The sequence below is a fragment of the Castor canadensis genome, chromosome 12 (assembly GCF_047511655.1).
Source record: "Castor canadensis chromosome 12, mCasCan1.hap1v2, whole genome shotgun sequence".
NCBI classification, from domain to species: Eukaryota; Metazoa; Chordata; class Mammalia; order Rodentia; family Castoridae; genus Castor; species Castor canadensis.
Genome location: NC_133397.1, coordinates 106,681,878 through 106,703,712, shown reverse-complemented (window position 1 = coordinate 106,703,712; position 21,835 = coordinate 106,681,878). Strand labels below are relative to the sequence as shown.

Sequence of the window (21,835 nt, the reverse complement as noted above, 5' to 3'; positions counted from 1 at the left end):
CAGCTTTTCCGTTCTTTCATTCACCTTAATTAATCTAACAAAATATTACTGGATATTTTTCCAGTTAGATATTCTTCAAGATGTGCTGATTGAAAACTGATAAACAAATAAGTGCAAATTATAAGCTGTCTGAATGTAAGTAGGTTCTCCTGGCCCAATCTAATTTGTCACAAACTGGTCAAGTCCTCTTTAATGAGATTTCACTGTAACTTAGAAATTTTTTCATTTATTTGAAACACTTTTTTCTTCTGTAATCTGTACTCCATAGCAAGAAGTGTGGTCGTGTCTACCAAGCCGCAAGCTGTATGGGAAGCAGACACGCTCACCCTTGTCTGCAAGGCAGGTGGGGCTGAAACTCCCCTGTCTGTGAGCTGGTGGTATGTCCCACAGAACCAGACCAAGCCCAAGCTTGTGGCTAGCATGGGACAGGATGGCACTGTGCAGCTGGGTACCTCCTCTGGGGACCCTGGGTACCATAGGAACACAAGGCTGGAGAAAGTGGATTGGGCCACCTTCCGACTAGAGATCACCTCCACCATGGTCACAGACAGTGGCACATATGAGTGCAGAGTGTCTGAGAGGCTCTGGAATGGAGCAACAGATCGTCACTGGACTCAGAAGATTCCGGTCACCATAAAATCTCTGAGTAAGTGCCAAAGAAATCCTTTTCTGAACTTGTACATCAGTCGCTTCATTCTGCGGTTTAATTTGATTGTGTCATCCTGAATCTCCCAGCAATTGTTTATGTACCCTGGGACACACAGGGCAGTCTCTGGCTACCAGGTCTGTTAATTAACCTCTGAAGTTTATTCATCTTTGGAAAGATCATCTTTATAGTGCAACTTGCAAGTTGTCACTTACAGATGAATGTAGCCAGCCAAGCCTTGTGCATTCTGGCTTTTGACAGTCTAGCATTGCAGTCTTTTGTAGCATGGGCAAGAGAATCTGTCACTGTACCCAGGAGTGGGGGAAGGAAGGAGGCCAGACCAAGGGGCGGGGGTGTTCCACCCACTGGGCAACAGCTGTCTAAGCAGCAGACTGGAGAAACACTGCCTGTTTGTTATGGCTGCTGAGAACAGTCATAGGCCAGGGGGTCAACTCTGGAAAACTGAGGTCAGAATTCAGGACAGACTGTTCTGTAAATCAACCTTTAGTCCCAAATACATGGCACTCCAAATGCACAAATGCACAGTCCAGTGTGAACAGCAGCCCGGGGAGAACGTGAAATTCCTGCACTCTGATTTGGTAAACAGATTAGGAATTGTGTTTCATGTTTCTATCTGCAGACTCAAGTTTACAAGTTAATTTGATGAGTCGCCAGCCACAAGTGAAGTTAAGCAACACCTTTGCACTGTCCTGCATCATCAGGGTTGGCTACCCTGACCTCAAGTTGCCCTTCACTGTGACATGGTGGTTCCAGCCAGCCACGTCTCAAGTCTTTCATCAGCTAGTTCGAATCACCCATAATGGCTCTGTCGACTGGGGGGATCTCCTGCCCCAGTTTCACAAGAAGACAAAGGTTTCACAGACATCGTCTCATTCTCAACTCCTAATCCACGATGCCGCTGAGGATGACACGGGAGTGTATCAGTGTGAAGTAAAAGTTTATGACAGAAATTCCTTAGGCACAAGTGACCTGGCCAGAGCTTCTTCCATCTCTCACTCATTGAAGATAGACATTTCCTTACCAGGTAGGTGCCACTTGAAATTAATCTAATCTTTAAAAAAAAAAAATCCAGGCAAGTGTGATACATGCCTATCATGAGTTCGAGGCCAACCTGGGCTATATTGAGAGATCCAATCCAAAAAAAGCTCAAACAACTTCCTCTCACCTTGGGTAAATTATAGAAATAAACAAAAAGAACCCTCTCCCTTGGTGCTATATAAATACACACCGTAAGATGAATACCATATGTATGAATGGCCATACTGCTTGTGAAAAACATCAAAGTATTTCCACACCAACTAATCACCACTGCTCCATGCCCTTTCTGCTCACATGTTGCCACCTCCTACCAGCTGAAGGGCACTGCCTGGCACAGGCAGGGCCTCAGAACACACAGAGCACAGTTTCTGGTTAAGACCACTTTTTAGGTAGGTCACTGTCCATGCCTGGGCAGTTACTACACATTTGGAATGTGTCCCAGGTGGTAGGGATGACGCCAGTTTCATTAAGGTGTTAGTGCATACTAGTCAGAGGATTCCTGATTACAGTCAAATATTATCTGCCTCGTTGGTTGGTAATAGAATGGTAAAGTTTGAAGTAGGACCCAATCTAGGAAGGGTCCTGTGTCGTGAATCTTCTCTCCCTTAACTTGGGATACAGTGTTCTAGAGACTTTGAAGTCCTTTATCTGACATGCACTGGGTAGCTGCACGGTTCTTAATCTGTCCAACCCTTGGTTACTTCTTCTGTAAATCACTGAAGTGCAACTGAAATGTGGGGACAGAGATGATGTCTCATGCAGTGCCTGATAAACCAGGCAGAGGCTCAAACATGGTGGCTGTCTGTCTCTCTGCTGCTAAACATTTTTGGTAATATGATGATTGCTTGTGTATTGATTCATGTCTTAATTTACTTGTCTTTCTGTTGTATTTGAAACTGCTGCCCCAAACATGAGGTCTTCTTGATTTCCTTCCTAACATTGACTGCTCCTTTTCATTCTCAATTCTCTGACTCTATTGTTGATTTTATTCACTCTTTTTTTTTTGGTGGTTGAACTCAGGTCCTTGCACTTACTAAGCAGGTGCTCTATCACTTGAGCCACTCTACAAGACCCTTGTTTATTTTATTCTTTTTTTTGTTTCTTGGTTTTTGAGACAGGGTCTCACTTTGTAGCCCAGGCTGGCTTCAAATTTATGATCCTCCTGCCCCAACCTCCTTTGTGCTGGGATTACAGATGTGTATCACCGTATCCGTCCTTGATTCATTCTTTAAAGATAACTGTTCCAGCCAGGCATGGTAACTCAGGCCTGCAATCCTAGCTACTCAGGAAGTGGAGATCAGAAGGATTAAGTTCCAGGCCATCCCAGGCAAAAAGTCAGTAAGACCCCATCTCAATCAATAAGTCGGGTGTGGTGTCTCGTACCTGTGATCCCAGTGCCACAGGAGACATAGGTAACAAGATTGCCAAAGGAGATTTGCCCTGGGCAAAAACTCAAAATGCTACCTGAAAAATAACTAAAGCAAAAAAGGGCTGGGTGCATGGCTGAAATGGTAGAATGCCTGTCTAGCAAATATGATGTCCTGAGTTCAAATCCCTGTACTTCCCCCCACTTAAAAAGACAACTGTTCCTTTGACTTCATCCTCAGCTTTCTGTCCTCACTCTACATACTATCCTGAACTAAACCCATCCCCACCCATGGGTATAATCTATATGTTAACAACTCCCAGGTTTGTTATCCTTAAGATTTCTATTCTGATCTCCAGATTCGTATCTAACTGCCTCGGAGACACGTCTACACTCCCTGTGTCATAGTGCAAACTCACTATTATTACCCAAAGCTACTGCTTTCATACTAGTTCTCAAGATCCCATCTCCAAAAATAACCAGAACAAAATAGACTGGAGGAGTGCCTCAAGCAGTAGAGCGCCTGCCTAGCAAATGTGAAATCTTGAATTCAAACCCCAGTCCCATCAACAAAGAAAAAGTGACTTTGGGAAGTTAGAATAAGATTTGGAAGCAAGATTTATTGGCATGTTTCTGGCAAAGCAGAAAAGCCAGTGGGGTTAAAGGATAGTTGACTCCATGTCCACACAATGTTCCCACAGTGGAGCGGCTGCAAAGAGACCCACTTTTAATAGACCACAGACAATGTCCTTTTGTTTGCTCATGTTTGAAAGCAGCTATAACTAGACTTTGACAAATTGGGAACCCAGAAGGACCCTGAGTATTGAACACACAGAGCATTAATAGTGCCACTTTTTCTCTCAGTTTGATGCATGACGTGCTATAGAAGAGAAGTCTTTGCTTAAATGCTGCAGAACAGGCTGGGTGCATTGGCTCACACCTATAATCCTACCTATTTGAGAGGCAGAGATTGAGGGGATAGCAGGTTAAGGCCATCCCAGGCAAATAATGAGACCTCATCTCAACCAATAAAAACTGACTTGGTAGCATACACTTGTCACCTTAGCTATGCCAGTTACAGAAATAGAAGGATCATGGTCCAGGCTGGCCTGTGCATAAAACAAGACCCTATCTCAAAAAGAACCAAAGCAAAAAGGGCTGGGGGCATAACACAAGTGGCAAAGCACCTGCCTAGCAAGTGGGAGCCCTGAGTTCAAACCCCAGTCTCACCAAGAAATAATAAATAGATAAATAAATGCTGCAACATTATCTTGCTTGGAAAAGACATTGGGCTTTTCTATGTGACATTTCCCCTCCTTACCCAGAATGGGTAGAGCTAGGACTACCAGATGGAAGTCATAAAAGAAAGAAACTTCAACTTGCTACCAGACAGAATTCTCTCCTTGCAGAGCTATCCAAAGATGGAATGGACTATTTCATCACAGTGAGTTGTTCCATGACTGAGCAAGAGTTAGTGGGCCTGCCATAAAGGGAGTTCACACACGTGATGGCTGGAGGAGGTATGGCCCTGGTTGGCCTCTAATACACCTTTTGCCTTAAAGTTCTATTTTCTAACAAAGTAACTGTTTTCATTCTTTTCATTCAGAAAGCAAGCTGAGAGTGAAATCAAGCAGTCAAGCCCAAGAGATCGCCATCAACTCCAATGCTGATATAAAATGTACCATCTTATCCCGATCCCCTGGAAACCTTCAGTTAGCTGTAATTTGGTACTTTTCTCCAATTTCCACTAATGCATCCTGGTTAAGGATCCTGGAAATGGACCAAACCAATGTCATAAAATATGGGGATGAATTTCACACCCCACAAAGGAAGCAAAAATTTCATCCTGAGAAAGTTTCCCCAGACTTGTTTCTGCTGCATATTCTGAGTGTGGAAGACAGTGATCAAGGAAGATATCACTGTGCCGTGGAAGAATGGTTCTTGTCTACAAGTGGCACCTGGCAGAAGATTGGAGGACAGAGGTCAGGACTAACAGAACTGAAACTCAGGCCCACAGGTAAACCTTGTGAATGTATTGTCACATGTCTTTCGGTAGGAGGATCACCTTCACTTGATCAGCGTCTATGGAGTATTACATAGAAGCAAAAACCATAATCTAGAGTCACAGGAAATGTCCACCTACAAGTGACCCAGACGACCACAGGACCTGGTAGCCTACAAGAGAAGGGCGAATCAGTCTGAGGTTTTGAGGCGCTCAGATGGGAGTGAGTTCCTTTGGTTTGCTTATCAGCCTGGCAGCTACCCAGGGTACTGTGTCTCCAGATCTCTGTAATAACAAGCTGTGTCTTTGCAGTGGGGGCTCTACTGTAATGTGGCAGAGAAAAGAGTAATAGAAGCGTATTTCTCCCACTGTGAACAGAAACTGTACAACTCTATGGGGCTGTGTGGAGAAATTGCTTTTCAACATTTGGCTGCCTAAGCATAAGGCAAATAAGAGTAGTTAACTGTGGGAATGGCCCACAGTGGGGGAGTCTCCTCTTCCTCAGGAGGTCTTTAAAAATGGAAGTTCCATCCATCCGCGCTGGCCTAACAGTTTTGCTGTCTAAATGAGGGTAGGCTTGATTAGGTCCCAGCATTGTTTAGGTCACCTCTGACATTGATTAAAATTAGATGAATGTTACAGCTAAGGATTGTGAAGTAAACAAGATCAAATAGCACAGTGCAAATAAGTTGATCTAATTTTCAAGGTAACCTAAAAATAAGATTATTATTGAGCATTCATATATTTTAAGCAGTGAGAATACAAAAATAAATAGGGCACAGCTCTTGCTCTTAGGGAGCTCATAGTTCGTGGGTGCAGCACACTCATAAACTTTCTGCTGCCCTGGCTCCCCTTCTTCTTCAGTCCCTTCTTCTCTGCTTGCTCACTATGAGTGCTCCTAGGAGATAGATCCTAGACCTTTTTGTTTCATAGTCTCTGCTTTTCTCAGGACTTCTAAAATACAGCCCTGGCTTTAACTACCACCTTCAAGATGCAAACTCAAAGTCACTCAGCTTAGATCTCCTGAGCCCTAGGCTTAGACTCAAGGCTAGCCACACATCTCTACATGGGTGGCCCAGAGTCCTTCATCCTCAGCATTTATCATCTCTGCCAACTCTTAAGACTCATTCACATTCCTGCATTTTGCATCTGTGTGACCAACACCCATCTCCCAGTTGTCCCAGCCAAAATCTTGGCAGTGTGAGCACACCACTTTTAAGGAAGCAGCCGTTTTGTGGCTCAAGCCAGTGCTTCCCAGGTAGAAACATGGCTCAGTGTTGTCAGATCTTTTAGTACATCAAGAAATGCTGATCTGGAGGCATGGCTTAGTGGGAGAGTGCCTGCCTAATAAGTGTGAAGCTCTGAGTTCAAACCCTAGTACCATTTAACAACAAAAAAAAAAGCAAATAAGAAATGCTAACAGTCTTTTTAAGTGACTACAATGGTTCATCTTGATTGTCTACTTGGATTGATTGTCAACTTGGATTTAGAAGCTCCTACATTAGTAAAGCACACTTTTTGGGTATGTCTGTGAGGGTGTATGTGTGAGTGTGTTTAGTGAGGATTCATTAAAGGGGGAAGACCTGTTCTGAATGTGGGTGACCTTATCCAATAGGCTGGGGATGCAGATTGAATAAAGGTGAGGGGAAAAAACAAAACATATAAGCACAGGCGAATCAATCTCTCTCTCTCTCTCTCTCTCTCTCTCTCTCTCTCTCTCTCTCTCGCTCTCTCTCTCTCTCTTCCCTACACCCCTTTGCTTCCTGGATGCCATGAGGCTCCAGCCTCCTCTGCCACATGCTCCAGACACCTCGATGCTCTCCCTTGCCTCAGGCCCAAAGCAGTGGATCCAGTCAACTTTGGCCTGAAGCCCCTGAGACTGTGAATCAAAAGAAATCTTTCCTCCTTTAAATTGTTTCTCTTGTGTATTTGTCACAGCAATGACATTGCTGTGTTCCAGAGACATGGAACATTGTTGTGACTAAACCTTTCTTAAACTTTGGAAACTAGCTTGTGGGAGGAATTTGGAAACATTTGGAGAAGCAGACTAATGAAGCCCTGGAATGCTGTTAGCAGAGTTTAGTGGGAAATTCTGGTGGAAAATCAGATGACCAGAATGCTGACAGGAGTGTAGCTTGTAACGACTGCTTATGAAGTTTCAGATGGGAACAAGGACTCAATTGGAAATTGGACTACAGGCCTTTTGGATTACATTCTGGCAAATAGTTTGTCTGCAGTTTGTCCATGCCCTGAGACTTTGAGGCTGAATTTAAAAGGAATGGGCTAGTTAATCTGATGGAAGAAGTTTTAAGGCAGTTCAGCATTCAGGCTGTGTCATAATTATTGATGGCTGCATCGAGCCAGATTTACAGTGAAAATTGGGCAACAAAGCAGAGTAGAAATGTGTATAAAGCTTGTAGTTTGGCCAATAAAGAAGCATGTGTCAAGTTAGAGTCCAGGAAAGTGCAATTGTTAAAGAGATTTGCACCACTGAAAAGAAGCCAAGTACTTTGTTTTTTTTTTAATTTTAATTTTTTATTATTCATATGCCCATACAATGCTTGGGTCATTTCTCCCCCCTACCTCCACCCCCTCCCTTTCCACCTACTCCGCTCCCTCCCTCTCCCCCCCACCCCCTCAATACCCGACAGAAACTATTTTGCCCTTATTTCTAATTTTGTTGTAGAGAGAGTATAAGCAATAATAGGAAGGAACAAGAGTTTTTGCTGGTTGAGATAAGGATAGCTATACAGGGCATTGACTCACATTGATTTCCTGTGCGTGGGTGTTACCTTCTAGGTTAATTCTTTTTGATTTAACCTTTTCTCTAGTTCCTGGTCCCCTTCTCCTATTGGCCTCAGTTGCTTTAAGGTATCTGCTTTAGTTTCTCTGCGTTAAGGGCAACAAATGCTAGCTAGTTTTTTAGGTGTCTTACCTATCCTCACCCCTCCCTTGTGTGCTCTCGCTTTTATCCTGTGCTCATAGTCCAATCCCATTGTTGTGTTTGCCCTTGATCTAATGTCCACATAGGAGGGAGAACATACGATTTTTGGTCTTTTGGGCCAGGCTAACCTCACTCAGAATGATGTTCTCCAATTCCATCCATTTACCAGCGAATGATAACATTTCGTTCTTCTTCATGGCTGCATAAAATTTCACTGTGTATAGACACCACATTTTCTTGATCCATTCGTCAGTGGTGGGGCATAAGTAGCCAAGTACTTTGTACCAGGATAGAAGGAAGGTGCCTTCGGGTATCTCAGATATTGACCAGCCCCCACCTATGGAAGGCTCAAGGATGTAAAGGAAAAAACACATTTGTAAGACTCTCTCTTGAAAAAAGAGGACCACAGTTCACACAGGACTACCTGTTCCTAGGGAAATTGGTTCCCTAGGATTTCTTTCACCATTCTCAGCTGCACAGGCACTAAAAGGACCACTGCAGCTATGGTCCCTGGGGTGTCCGCCACTGCTCAAGCTGGTGACAAACCTTTTCATTGTCCCATGACGATGGTTTAGCAGGCATGAAGAACCCAAGAGTTATGGGGACATGGTCTCTGAAACCATGAGCCAAAATAGATTGTTCCTCCTTTGAGTTGTTTTGCTTGGCATTTTGTCCCAGCAATGAAAGCTGGCTAAACAATGACATCTCCCGGTTCGAGAATGTTTGCAACTAATCAAATTCTTTTAAAATACTAAAGGAGTCAAATAAAACCTCACTGTAAGTTAGGTGTGATTGTGGCTGCCAGTTGTGCACCCTGATTTAGGGAACGAATTAAGGCAAAGGCTCCAGGGAAATAGGAAGAGGGACTAGTCGGTGTTATTGGGAGGTAGGGAGGAATTTTCTCTGAGGTGAAAAGAAGAAAGAATTTCAGGGAGAAAAAGACCTTAGTAACAAAAACCACAGAGAAGACAAATAAAGACTAGAGGGGGCAGTGTCTTGAGTGATGGGATTGGAAGCCAGACTCAGAGTAAATAGAGGCAAGGAAACAGATAGCTTCATGTAAACTAATCTTTTACATGCTTCTCCATCTAGGAAAACAGATGATTACTAAAAAATACTCCTAGATCAGAGGAAGTGGTTTTTAAAACTAGATTGATAAATACATTTGTAGTGGAATTGGAAATTTAAGGCACACTAAAATTCCTTCTTCCCTCTCTCCATCCCTTCCTCCCTCCCGTCTTCTCTCTCTCTCTTTCTCTCTCTCTCTCTCTCTCTCTCTCTCTCTCTCTCTCTCTCTCTCTCTCATACTCTGGGTATTCATTCTAGGTCCTCCCCTGCTGGCTAGTAGAGGGGAAGAAAGTAAATGTCAAAATCTGTTTAAAGCCTGGTCTAATCCAATAACTTAAACTTGTTCCCTTGGTTGGTTTTTCTGACACTTGAGTCCAAAAGTCCAGTTTTTCAGATAGCCTTCTGTCTCTGCATCTATACCCAAAATAATATCTGGGTGTGTTGAAGGAAGGTAATTTGCTAAGAACAAGGGGTAGTGGCATAATATACAATTAACAATTAGAGGGGATAACAAACAGCCTCTATGGGAAAAGAAGAGGAAGTTGACCAAGGAGAGGTAAAAGCAGCCATCCAGAAAGCCAAGCTGAAGCTGGGTTTATTTGAGCAGTAGAGATCATCAGGCAAGAGATAGGTCTAAAGACAGGAAGTGGTTAGTTTCATTCATAACAGAATGTTCTGACAAGTGTGAAAAAAGAGATCAAGGAAAAGTATTAAAGATAAAGAATCTGATGTCTCTCCCAATGGGAGCTCCCCGGTGAAAGGTAGATTACTCAGAGCAGGTTTCCAGTCTGAAAGTCTGTGCTCTTGTATTTTGTCTTCTAGGAAGTAAGGTTCATGTGTCCAAAGTGAACTGGACAGGAATTGCTACTGAGCACCAAGAAGTCAGCATCAACTGCAGCCTGCAAAGCTCAGGCAGCTCGGCTGCCCTGTACTCTGTGGCATGGTACTGGAACAGAGAGACAGCTGGCAGTCAAATGTTAGTGCACCTGCAGCATGATGGCTTGCTGGAGTACAGCAAAGAGGGGCGCAGGAGGCACCTGCACTGCTACCGCTCCTCCCCCACGAACTTTGTCCTGGAGCTGCAGCAGGTAGAGATGGAGGACGCTGGATTGTACTGGTGCATGGTGGCAGAGTGGCAGCTGGATGGCCACCCAGGCAAGTGGATCAACAGGGCCTCGGATGAGTCACAGCGTATGGCACTCAGGGTGCTGCCTTCAGGTAACTACAGGTTGCTCTTCCATGGGTTCACAATCCTGATTTCTCAGGCATTCTCTATGCTTTCCCTCCCTGCTATGTATTGCTCCTTCTTCAAGCTGAAAGCAATTTTCAGACTCCTTAAACATGGACTTACTTTCTCTCTATAAAATAGCTCATTTGAACAGACAGGGTCTACATGAGGTTTTGGCACAGATGTTTAAATTATATCTGCATCTGACCTTCTTCTCCCAAAGAAAAAGCCATCAACACTATGTGCCTTTAAATATCCAGGTAATGTATGAAGCAGACACCTTCCCTCTTGGTTGATCTTCCAACCTCAGAATGCTGGTCTGCAGTAGAAATGAGGATGAAAGAAAGAGAAATGGCTTACCGTTTGACCTGAGCGAACCAAAGTCAGTTACATCTAAATACTCCCTGAGTAAAATTTTAAAAAGAAAAAGAAAACAAGACAACCTTTCTCAATGAATTAGTGCTAACCTCTCTGTGTATTCAATAAGCTACCATGACTTTGATAAAATTGGTCATGTTAGAGCCTTTCCTTACTATAACAAATACCTGAGCTAACCAATTTACAAAGGTGAAAGGTTTATTTTGGCTCACAGATTTAGAGATTTCAGTTCAAGATCTGTTAGCCCTGTTGCTTTGGACCTGTTCTGGCATATCATTGGCAGGAGTGTGTGGCGGGGCCAGACTAGTCACCTCGTGACCGGGAAGCAAAAGAGAAACAGAAGAAGGGACTGGGGCATGCCCACCAATGACCTGAAGACCTCACACTAGGTTCCACCTCCTAGAGGCTCCCAATAGCACTAAGTGGGGGACCATGTCTTTAACACATGGACCTTTGGGGGATGCTTAAGATCCAAACTATGGCAAAGATCATTTGGTGGGCCTCTTATTGTACCTTGAAAGGTGTCAAGGAAGGAAGGGTGACCTATAGAACTTATTTACAGACTCTGGTAAGGAGGGTAGCTATTCAAAGACCTTTGGCCAAAGAGTGGCTCTTCTCTGTGTGGGATGGTCATCCCGCTCAGCTAAGTGCTCAGCTTTGTACAGCACAGGCATATATTTATTAAATGTATGCTCAAAAACTCTATTGGTGATCACTGGCTGGCTATACTTATCCTCTTAGCCACTTCTTTCCAGTGAGCTTCAAGGAGAAGGTAAGAGTTGAGCTCTTAAGATAAACTTACCACGAGAACAGGGCATTGGAAAAGTAGGGATATGGTTTTGGTGCCCTACACCAGGAAGAGTTCATGGAAATGACCAGTAAAGGTAACGTTCCCAAGATGCCAGCTTTACTGACATTCCTAAGGAGGGAAGACGTGCTGTTTAGAATATATGGCAACCCCTCAGAGGCAGGGTGACTGATCCCAGCCACAGCCAGGTTTCTAGAGTGGAAGTGAACATTATCTGATATGTTCCCTGGGCTTCCATCAAATTCTTCCCCTATTCATTCTTTGGCAATATTTTTTTTCTCCCAAATGTCCAGGCAGAACTTTTTTTAAATCAGACTTTTATTCCAACAAGTATAGGAAGTCCCACACCCCTGAGTACATCCCCTATGTGAATTCACAGGCTCTGTAGAATCAGCAGTTTTTGTAGTAGAATAAATAGCTAATAACTGTACAAGTACATATTCTGGACCAGAAAGCACATCTCCTCTGAGACAGCTGAGAGCCTTCATAGCATATCTATATTGTTCATCTCTGTGGAATCCTAGTGAGACAGGTGTAAGGTTTTAAAAAGACAAACTCCTGAAAGGAAACATTAAAAATTGAGTGGTCTTTGTACCTCCCACAATTGAAAAAGTTCAAAAGACTGGGCTATGACTAACAAGATTTTGAGTGCAACTAACATCAAGAATTCTCAAGAAAATCATGTCCTGTAGCAGCACCGGGTTCCTCTACCTCGCTGCTTCTTGCTGGTGGTTGGGGAGACCATCTGGAGTGATGAAGAGTCCTCAGGGAATGGAGTCAAACAGGCCCAGGCTCAGTTCACAGCTCTACCACCTACTAACCATGAAATCGTGCCACTGTGACGTGACTTCTGTAAGCCTCAGCTTTCTCATAAAATGAGAATCATAATACAGATGTGCTCAGAGGGTCTGGTGCAGCTGCTGGCACATTATAAATGCTAAGAAAATATCAACTCCTTTTCCCTTGTGCTTCCAAACATGGCACACACACAAGCTTATATACATAGATATATTCATATATCTGCTTGGGTGCTAAAAAAATTTTTTTTGAGATAGTCTCTCACTGTGCAGTTCAGGTTGACCTCAAACTTACAGTCCTCCTGCCTCAGCCTCCCTAGTGATAGAATTACAGATATGCACCACCATTCCAGGCTATGACAAAATATTTTAATTTGTTCAGTAAATAACTACAGGAGGTTCTGAAAACACAAAATGAGTATAACAGAGTCAGTTCCCACACAGTTTAAAGTCCAGTGGGGAAAGTCAAGTCCAAAGAAATATTCCCAGGAGGCAGAGGGAAAAACCAAGCTGGGGTGAAGGGCCCAGTAAGGAGGCGATCTGGGAAGGTTCCCTGGTATATGGAGCCTATGAAAAAGCAGAACTGTACACATGGTGGAAAAAAGATAAGAGATTTCATATTATATTCAGGGAAATTCAGGGGTTGAAAAATGACATAAACTATGGTCCATGTGGTACAATGGCAAAAGAGGAGACTGGTAAGGTGGGTGAGGCACAGGTTTCAAATGCATCTAGTGTACCAGAAGCTAGGAAGGGCTCTTTATCCTGATTGCTACTGGGCATTATTACTGAACAAGTTCAAGAAGGGAGTGACATCATCAGATTTACATTTTAGAAAGTTCCTGCTGCCAGCATCAGTAAAGCTGAATTGCAGAGGAAGCAGACGGGGAACTATATGAAACTGCAGGAACCAAGATGAGACGAGATGGAGGCCTGAGTTCAGGCAGAGCCAATGAGACAGGGAGAAGGACAAGCATTAGGTATGAAGAGACGTGATCTTCAGGATTTAAAGACTGACTAGATGTATGTGAGCAGTGAAGAAACAGAAGAGAATCAAGGATGAGTATTTGGATTCTGGCGTAGGTGGATAATGGGACCATTTACCAAGCAAGGTAATGCAGGAGGGAGGTTTAAGGGGAAATTTAATCTAATTTTGCATAAATTGAGCTGGAATTGAGCTCGGAATACCTGTGAGTTATTGAGAAGAATGTCCCATAGACATAGGGACTTCCAAATGGGATCTACACTAGAGTTGTATATTAGGAGCTATTAATTTGTAGCCAATAGTGATGCTCAGAATAGACCCCTGAGATGTACCACCTTTCTTCATGGGGGTGGAGAAGCAGAGCCTGTGAAGGAGACTGAAGGGAGTGGCCAAGAAGTAGGAGAAGAACTGGAAATTGATGCTATCACTGACAAGAAGGGCAGAGATGGTATGAAAAGGGGAGAGGAGTCAACAGATTGACCAGTGCAGATAGCTCTATTAAAATAAGAATGGGAAAGTGTTAATTGAATTTCAGAATGCAGGACCACTGCTGAAATCAATGAGAGAAGTCAGTCTGCAGTGGCTTGAGGACTAAACATGTGCAGATTACACTCTCATGAGTTGTAAAATGGGAAGACAGAGAGGAGGGAGGGAGAAAGAGAGAGGGACACAGAAAGAGAGAGAGAAAAAGTGAGAGAAGATCACAACAAATGGCAACAGTTGTCACTGAATTACTTTAGTTCTGTTTTGGTTTGAAGTTGGTAGGGACTTGAGCACTTTCACATTGGAGAGGGGAAAGAGCCAGTGGGAAGGAAGAAGTGTAGAAGAGAGTAGATATGACTGACAGTCTGCCATTTTTCATGAATGTGCCATCCCCTTACTGCAGGGCTCTCTATGCTATCATTCCCTGGTCCACTTCTAATCCTTCACTTACTAACAGAGCTGCCACGGTCTTGGTGATTTCCCTTATTCTCTCAGTCATCACACCTGCAGGTACCTGTTGCACATCTATCACCCCTGCCGGACATGCACTCTGAGCAGGCATGGCTATGGGTGTTGTCCTAGCATAAGCACAGTCCTAGCAGCCAGGTGATACTCAGATATGTACTGACTCACAGCTGTACTCTTGGCACGTACTAGTCCTACATGTCAACAAAATCCAGGTCAAATATAATTTACTACTAGCCCTTGCTTCTCAAGTGGTTTTTCTACCCCCTTTATTTGACCATCCAAAACTGGGTTGGCTTTAGGACTATATAATAGCACCAACAGCTCAAGTGAAGGCAGAAAAGTTAAGAGCTATATTCCAAGGCGATGGACTTTGCCTTTTCTTCTCTTACTTCCTTAGCCATGACTAATCCAGGTCAGGGACCACAATGCCTCAGTCTTTTTGTCTCACCCTCAGACCCTAAATATAAAGGTCTTATTCTGAAGAATTATCTGTAGTTAATTGATAGGCCAAGCTATCAGGCTTTCTGGGAAGTGAATTGTTTACGGTAGCACAGTACTTGTCACTATTTCCCAGCTTTTATTTGGGTAAGGATTTATTTAAAACATGAATTCTCCTGCCACACTGAAGTTTCTGGAGATACCGTGCTATTTGCTTACGTTTCTCCAGTGCCTTCAACCAGGTGTGGCACACAGTACTCAACAAATGCTTGATAAAAAACCAAGCAAGTGAATCTTCAGTGAGGTTGAAACAGGGTGTTTTCAGGGGCCACTTATTCTGGGATGCACCTGCTCTCAGGGAACTTGTCCTACTTTTACTTCTTGGCAGGGGCCAGCTCTCTCACTTGCTATGCCTGACATAGTCAGTTGCCCAAGTTTTTGATTAGGGGGTGGGGAGAACTTGGTAGCCTCCTAACCCTGTACCTCTCAGTACAGAGTCAGTATTTCCAGATAGTGTCAAAAAGGAGGGCTCCTCCCACTGCTCTTAGCTGTCAGTGAAACGAAGTTTAAACTAGAACTCATGATGAATTGTCCTCATTACATTTTTGGCTCTGTTTTGCAGGCCTTGTACTCTGAGCATTGAGCACTTACTCAGATTGATTCAAAATGCCAAATCTTAATGGTTTTGAGTGTCACCAATCTAATCCAAATATGGGTGAGAGGCAGATGGCGGGAAATGGTGATTTGGGATCAAGAGCAAACACTGCCCTCCCAAGAGCGGTAATTTAGAGCACTGGAGCTGACAGTTGCTAGCTGCTGGCCAAGTCGGCACTGCAGAGCACACTTCCTTTGATGGCAGATTGCTTTGAGAGGAACAGTCTCCTCCCCATTAAGAAAGTCAAGCCTTTTGGTCATCCCTTTATGCTGAAGGCTAGAGGTTTGGGAGCAGAAAAGCCCAGTGCCAGGCTTCTTGCTACCTCCTATGTGTCTGCCCCATCTCAGCATCATCAACACATCCTAGCAACTGCAACCATAGACTCTCACTGAACAATTTTCCATCTTCCACAGCTAGAAAAAAGAAACCAGGCCTCCTACATAATCATTTGATTCTTTGTCACCCAAGTTTGGGGACAAGAGGATCAGAGATCCAAGGGAGAGATTTAGACTGTAAAGGAACATGGCCAAACCATGTTTCTGTCACTGTGACAAAATACCTGAGGTAACCCAGCTTTTAAAGAAGAAAGGTTTATTTTGGTTCACAATTTTGGAGGTTTCATTCCATTGCTTTGGGCGTATGGCAAGGCTGTATGCTAGAACACATGGCAGAGGAAGCTGCTCACTTCATGGAGGCAAAGAGAGAGGAAGAGGAAGAGACTGGTATCCCACACCCCCCAGTGACCTATGACCTCCCACTAAGCCCCACCTCTTAAATGTTCTGCCACCTTCCAGTAGTGCCAGACTAAGGACAAAGCCTCTAAGGACATGGGACTCTGGGGGACATTCCATATCCAAACTCTAGCACCTGAGGTTCCTATGTGAGGAATCAGCAGCCCCTGGCCCTAATCTCTTAGGAGAAGGCTGTGATTCTCTCAATTTTCCAAGTGACATCCTAACTAGTATTTATTGCTTGATGACTCAACAAATGTTGTAGGTGCTACGTAAAATACTATATTATATATTATCTCTTCATGACTCTATAAATTATTATTTTCCCAGTTAGGCTCATTATACAGATGAGGAAAGTAATGATTAGAGCAGATAAGTAACTTTTATCCAGTGTTAATAAGAGTAAGCTGAAGAGTGGGGGTTTGAACCCAGCTCTGTCTGAATCATAGTTGGGGCTGCACTGCTCTGCACGAATGCCAGTGGCCACCTGTGCATAAAACACTTGAATTCCCAGGCTCCATTCTCTTACAACACTGTAGTCTCTACTCCTTTTAAGTATGTCTGCAAGTGTGGTCAGATGGCAACTGGGAGAATTACTGTAGTCAAGCCTGATCACTTGAGAGAGGAGTCCTGCAGCTTGTGGAAAGGGGACAATGAAGGATTCAAAACCTAGCTCTGGCGTTGCTCACCTTTTCAAGAAGAAAAAAAACAGACTTAGGGTGGAGGATACAAATGAGACAGAAAAATCCAGGCCATACACCTCTGCAGCTCTTTGCCAGCCTGTCAGATTTGCAAACCTAATGGCTGGTAAGTATCTTTACTCTGTGAACCATGGTGGCAGTCATCCCCAGGGTCCTGCATGGGGACTACACGCCTGCTACTGGCTTGCTTCTCAGGCTCCTCTGAGACCCTCTGGACAAAGTGCTGTGCAAGATAAAAGATACGTAGGACCCAGGCCCAGGCTTCAAAGAGCCCCCAGTGCAGGACTACAGCAAATATGTAGATTCCTTCTGGACTTCTGTCACCATACAAAATGCATTAGTGATGCAGAGAAGGACAAGAATGGTCAAAATGACCATAAACCTGTTTTTGTCTCTAAAAGTCTATAATCCCATGAATCCTCCGGATTAACCTTTGAAAAAGAAATTGCTTCTGTCATTACAGCATTCCAAGAAAAGCACAGGTACTGTTAACATCAGAGTTTTCAGAATGGCCTTGATTTCAAATGTCATGTCATAAAGAAATGTAGTTGGAAGACTATGTTTACTGGTTGGTATGTCTTTAAGCATCTGACTGTCTGCTTCAAGAGTCTGCAGACCTGATCCTCTAACCAATAGCTCAGAGCACCCTTTCTTGGGACCTGTGCTGTTTGTAGGCCTCTCTGCATTGTGTCCCTGGCCAAGTAGCCAGGAGCTGTATTGGGGCTGCTTGTGTGTGCTCCACACATCTGTGTGCTGATGGTGTCCCCTGGGGACCACAGCTGCCAGAGGATCACACATCTCAGCCTTTATATAGTGTGGTTGGCCCATGTGGTTGCAAACAATGTGATTTAACTCAGATCAGCAAAACTTACTGAGCACATGTGCTAGGCACTGTAGGGGACGTAGAAACAAATGACACTGTCAGACATACTCAAGCAACACTAAGGAAACAGTGGAGGTTTAAAGGGAACGAAAGAGTCCTAAAGAAAGGCCTGTGGGAAGGGGGAAAGGAGAACTGTGCCCCAGGTGAAGTAGGAAGTGCTGGGAGGGGAGTGTGATCCTGGAGGCCTGCCTGGCCTGGAAGGTTAGGAACAGGGAGTGACAATTGAGCCCAGGAGAGGGCAGCTGGGGCGGGGCGACCGACTTGGGGACCAGGCGTAGGCTGGGGAGAGAAGTGTCTCTCTGGGTAGGTGCAGCTGTTGTAAGGATAGTGCAATGTGGAGCGTATGTTTCAGAAGCAGCCGTGGGAATAACTGAGTTAAAAATTCAGGACCAGCAACACAGTTGAGAATGAGGGCTGAATTATAGATAGCTTTTCTGAGGAAAGAAGATTAAAGGCAAGCTTTTCTTTTTCCTGTTTTGTTTTTCGTTTGGGTTGGTCGTTTTAAGTAGGTCATCGGAAGCCCTGTGGATGGAAATTCTGGGTAGGGGGAGTTGTGTGCTATAGGAGGGCAGAGCAGAACATTCTGGAAGCCCCTCCTCTGAGCCCTCCAGCCTATGCACTCACATGTGCCACTTGCCCCCAACGTTTTACATATATTTCCCTATCACAGTGCATTGGAGATGTGTACATGATTGACAAGTTCTGGTCAATTGAACACTGATTGTCCTCTGTATTTTTCTCCCTTTTGTTACAGAGTCCACACTGCCTGCCAGGATCTGCTCCTCAGCACTTTTAATCCACTTCCTCGTCATCTGCCCCCTCGTCATGTTCACTCTTCTGCTCATTTCCCTCTTCTGCTTGTGCTGGAAGGCCAGGAAGCTGTCAAAGTTAAGTCTCAGCACCCAGAAAGAAAAGGCTCTCTGGGTGAACATGAAAGGGGCTGGAGGCTGGACAGCAGTCAGGAAGGAAGCCACAGAGGAAGATGAAGTCAACTGACCCCTGGGAGGCACCTGCATCCAGGGGAGGAGTGCCATGGGACTTTTGCATTCACTGGGCAGGGTGTGAACACACCCTGGGTCTGTCCTTCACTTGTCTGTGGCCTTAGGCAAGTTACCTAGGGATCAGAAGGGACATTTAATGGGCACTTAGGTGGTGCCAGGCCCTTTTAAATGCTTCTTTGTGTATTGCCTCACCTACCCCTGGCATCCTTCACGGGTAGACAGTATCCTTACTTTGGCTTTCATGGTCCTCACCTCATGGAGGTTTAGGTCCTCCTCTGTAAGGTGAGTAAGGCTTGCTTCTCATGGTCTACAGGATCCACGAAACCCTACAGTCATGCCCTGCGGGCCTTCCCTTTCCTGACTCAGTTGCACTGGTTCCAGTAGTCTTTTTTCCTCTAGATAAGAGGTGTAGCAAATAGCCTGGTGTCACCAAAATAAGAAGCTGAAACATAGCTCATTTACCTAGACTCTGCCTCACCCAGCCAGAACATAACCTTCCCAAGAGGAAATCCAGTTCTCTTCCCACTCTCGAGCTTAAGAGATGTCTGAACAACACTGGTTCTTTGGCAAAAGGATAATGTTTTATAGTCTGAGATTTGGGGAGTTTTTGTTTGGTTTTGTGCCATAAGACTTAGTAAGTCATTGCTGAGTAAATAGCTTATGTGTTTGTGGTTTTTAGTTATAACATGTAGCCTTTATTGGATATTGATTCAAACAGATTTTTAGTGTTTATCAATGGTTGGAAGAGGAAATACCTTTTTTTTCTTTCATGCAACAGTTAGCCCTCCAGGGTCTCTCAACTCTCTTTCCTCCGACCACCAAAAGGCCCATCTGCTCCTGGTGTTTGACCAATGCCTTGTTCCCCTTGACCCAAAGGGTCATGTAGTATTTGAAGGAGGGGTCAGCAGAGCCCCACCACTCCCATGCTGGCAGAGCTAGGGCTCAAGGGAATAACAGGTCAAGTCTAGTTCCTTAGGGTCCCCTAATCTCAACCTGGGAAATTCCAAGGATAGGGGCATCATGTCTGAAGGCTTCCAAAAGCTGTCCCTCTGGTGTCCCCACTAGACCTGGGGTTCCCTCACCTTTGTTTCAAAAACTGCTTAGGTTCTGTTGTAGCCAGAAGTGTACATTAATCAATGTCACCTAATAAACTTAAGAAAACACATCTATTTGTTGTCTATGCGGCCAACAGAGTTGCTTTAACACTCTGTAATTTGCATTTCCAAGGAGAGCAATTTATTTTTAATTATTTTATCAGGCACATAGTCTTCTCCAAATATAATTAGTTCCTTTGCTCCTTTGCAAGTACATTATTGGTAGCTCTGAGTACTCCCTCCGAGGATCTGCTGGTTCCTTAAATTCCTCTCTTTTTATAGCTTCATCTGAAATAGTCCAAATGTTTTCTTAGACGTGTCAACACATTTACTACTTCCCTCTCAGGTAAGGGAGCATATTTTACTGAGAACAAAGCTGAAATTAAGACTTCTTAGAAAGTATTATGACCCCCTTCCCCACATCTTTTAATTGGGATTTTGAAGGGAAGAAGAGTGGAATGGAGCCCAGCCAGAGAATCGTAGAACAGACGTGGTACTGCCTGTCTGCCTGGAGCTCTCTTCCTCTACCCCTCACCTCTTTCTTTACCTGGATACACCTTTCAGCTCTTAGCACAGGCACCACTTCTTCCCATCTGAACACAGCACAGGGCTTGCGCAGAGGAGACAGTGGGATATTAACTGGTTTCAGCAAGAGAGAAGCAGGGGAAGTGTTTCCCAGCATGCATTTCCTGCTAGTCAGGCACTGTGATTGGTGCAAGGAGCCCCATGGTGACTCAGGCAGGCCTGCTTCTTTAGGAGCATCATCTTGACCTGTCTGGATGCTTTCTGTCCTAAGAAAAACCTAGCATACTAGAATTTCTTAGGAGTGACATTGTGTTATTTGTCCCATAATGAGTTTTCAGGCTCCAAATGTATTTTTGTTCTGAAACTCCAAAATGTTTGATTTTTGGCTATACTGGGGTTTGAACATAGGACCTTGCACTTGCCAAGCAGGTACTCTACCACTTGAGCCATGGCCCCAGTCTTCCCCCACCCTTTTCTTTTTTTTTTCAGATAGGGTCTTATATTTTTGCCCAAAGATGGCCTCAGAGAGTGATCTTCTATCTATAGTCTCCTGCAAGGCTGGGCTCACAGGCATGCACGCCACCATACCCAGCTTATTAGTTGAGATGGGGTCTTGCTAACTTTTTGCTGCGGCTGGCCTCAAACTTCCATCCTCCCCATCTCTGCCCTCCAAGTAGCTGGTATTACAGCTGTGATCCACAGCATCTGACCTTCTTTTTAAAAAAAAAAAAAACAACTTTTGAACTTCTAGGATAAAATTTGCTTTGATTCAATTCAACAGATATTTACACAAAGCTTTTCTCTGGTTATGTGCTTATTCGTTTTAGTGTTTGAAACTCAATGGAGAACTTTACTTTTACTCATTAATTTCAACTTTCTAATTCTGTGTTACCAGCTGGTTTTACTTTCAGCTGTTACAAATCTTCCTTGGCTACTGGATAAACCTTTATGTTAGAGATCGGCAAACCATGGCCCAAGGGCCCAATGCACTCTACCAGCTCTTTCTTGAAATAAAATTTATTAGAATACAGTCACTCCATTCTCTTACATTCTATCTAAGGCTGCTTTCACGGTGAAATGGCAGAGTTGAGTAGCTGCCAAGGAGACTATGAGACCTGCAAAGCCTAAAGTGATTCCTCTCCGGCCTTTAACAGGGAAAGTTTGCCAGCCTTGCTTTCTCATTGATGATTAATATTCTATCTGTGTCAGCCATGTATTATGTTCCTGGGAAAGTTGATTTGACCTATTATATCTGACTCCATTGTATATCTGGTTGACTTAATAAATAATCTTAGGTTTTTAGGACTGGTGTCTAGTCTAAGCCATTCTGCAGTTTGAATCCTTCCTACCAGGCTAGGGTTGAAGACAGAAATCTCACCACCCCTGCAGAATTCCACACCATTGTATCGAGACTCTTCTCTGTGAAAGACAAGTTGCCCCAGAGACGAATAAGACATGGTTGTTCCTTTTATTATTTTTTGTCCATTGAGACATGGATGGGGATAATTGACTTATGGTGGAAGATAAAAGCAATGGGAGAATAACACATGCCACAATAATCTTTTACAATTGTTT

General features: G+C 44.0%; 1 protein-coding gene across 1 annotated transcript in view; it reads left to right on the top strand.

Moving 5' to 3' along the window:
* The window catches only part of Cd101 (CD101 molecule), a 36,396-nt gene extending 14,819 nt beyond the window's left edge, over window positions 1–21,577 (top strand). Inside the window, exons 5-9 of the mRNA XM_020173118.2 lie at window positions 269–646; window positions 1,287–1,691; window positions 4,678–5,088; window positions 9,908–10,303; window positions 18,395–21,577. Of these exons, the coding sequence (XP_020028707.1) occupies window positions 269–646; window positions 1,287–1,691; window positions 4,678–5,088; window positions 9,908–10,303; window positions 18,395–18,636 (1,832 nt within the window). The 3' untranslated portion in view covers window positions 18,637–21,577. The remainder of the gene's footprint in view (window positions 1–268; window positions 647–1,286; window positions 1,692–4,677; window positions 5,089–9,907; window positions 10,304–18,394) is intronic.
* Window positions 21,578–21,835: the final 258 nt, after the last annotated feature.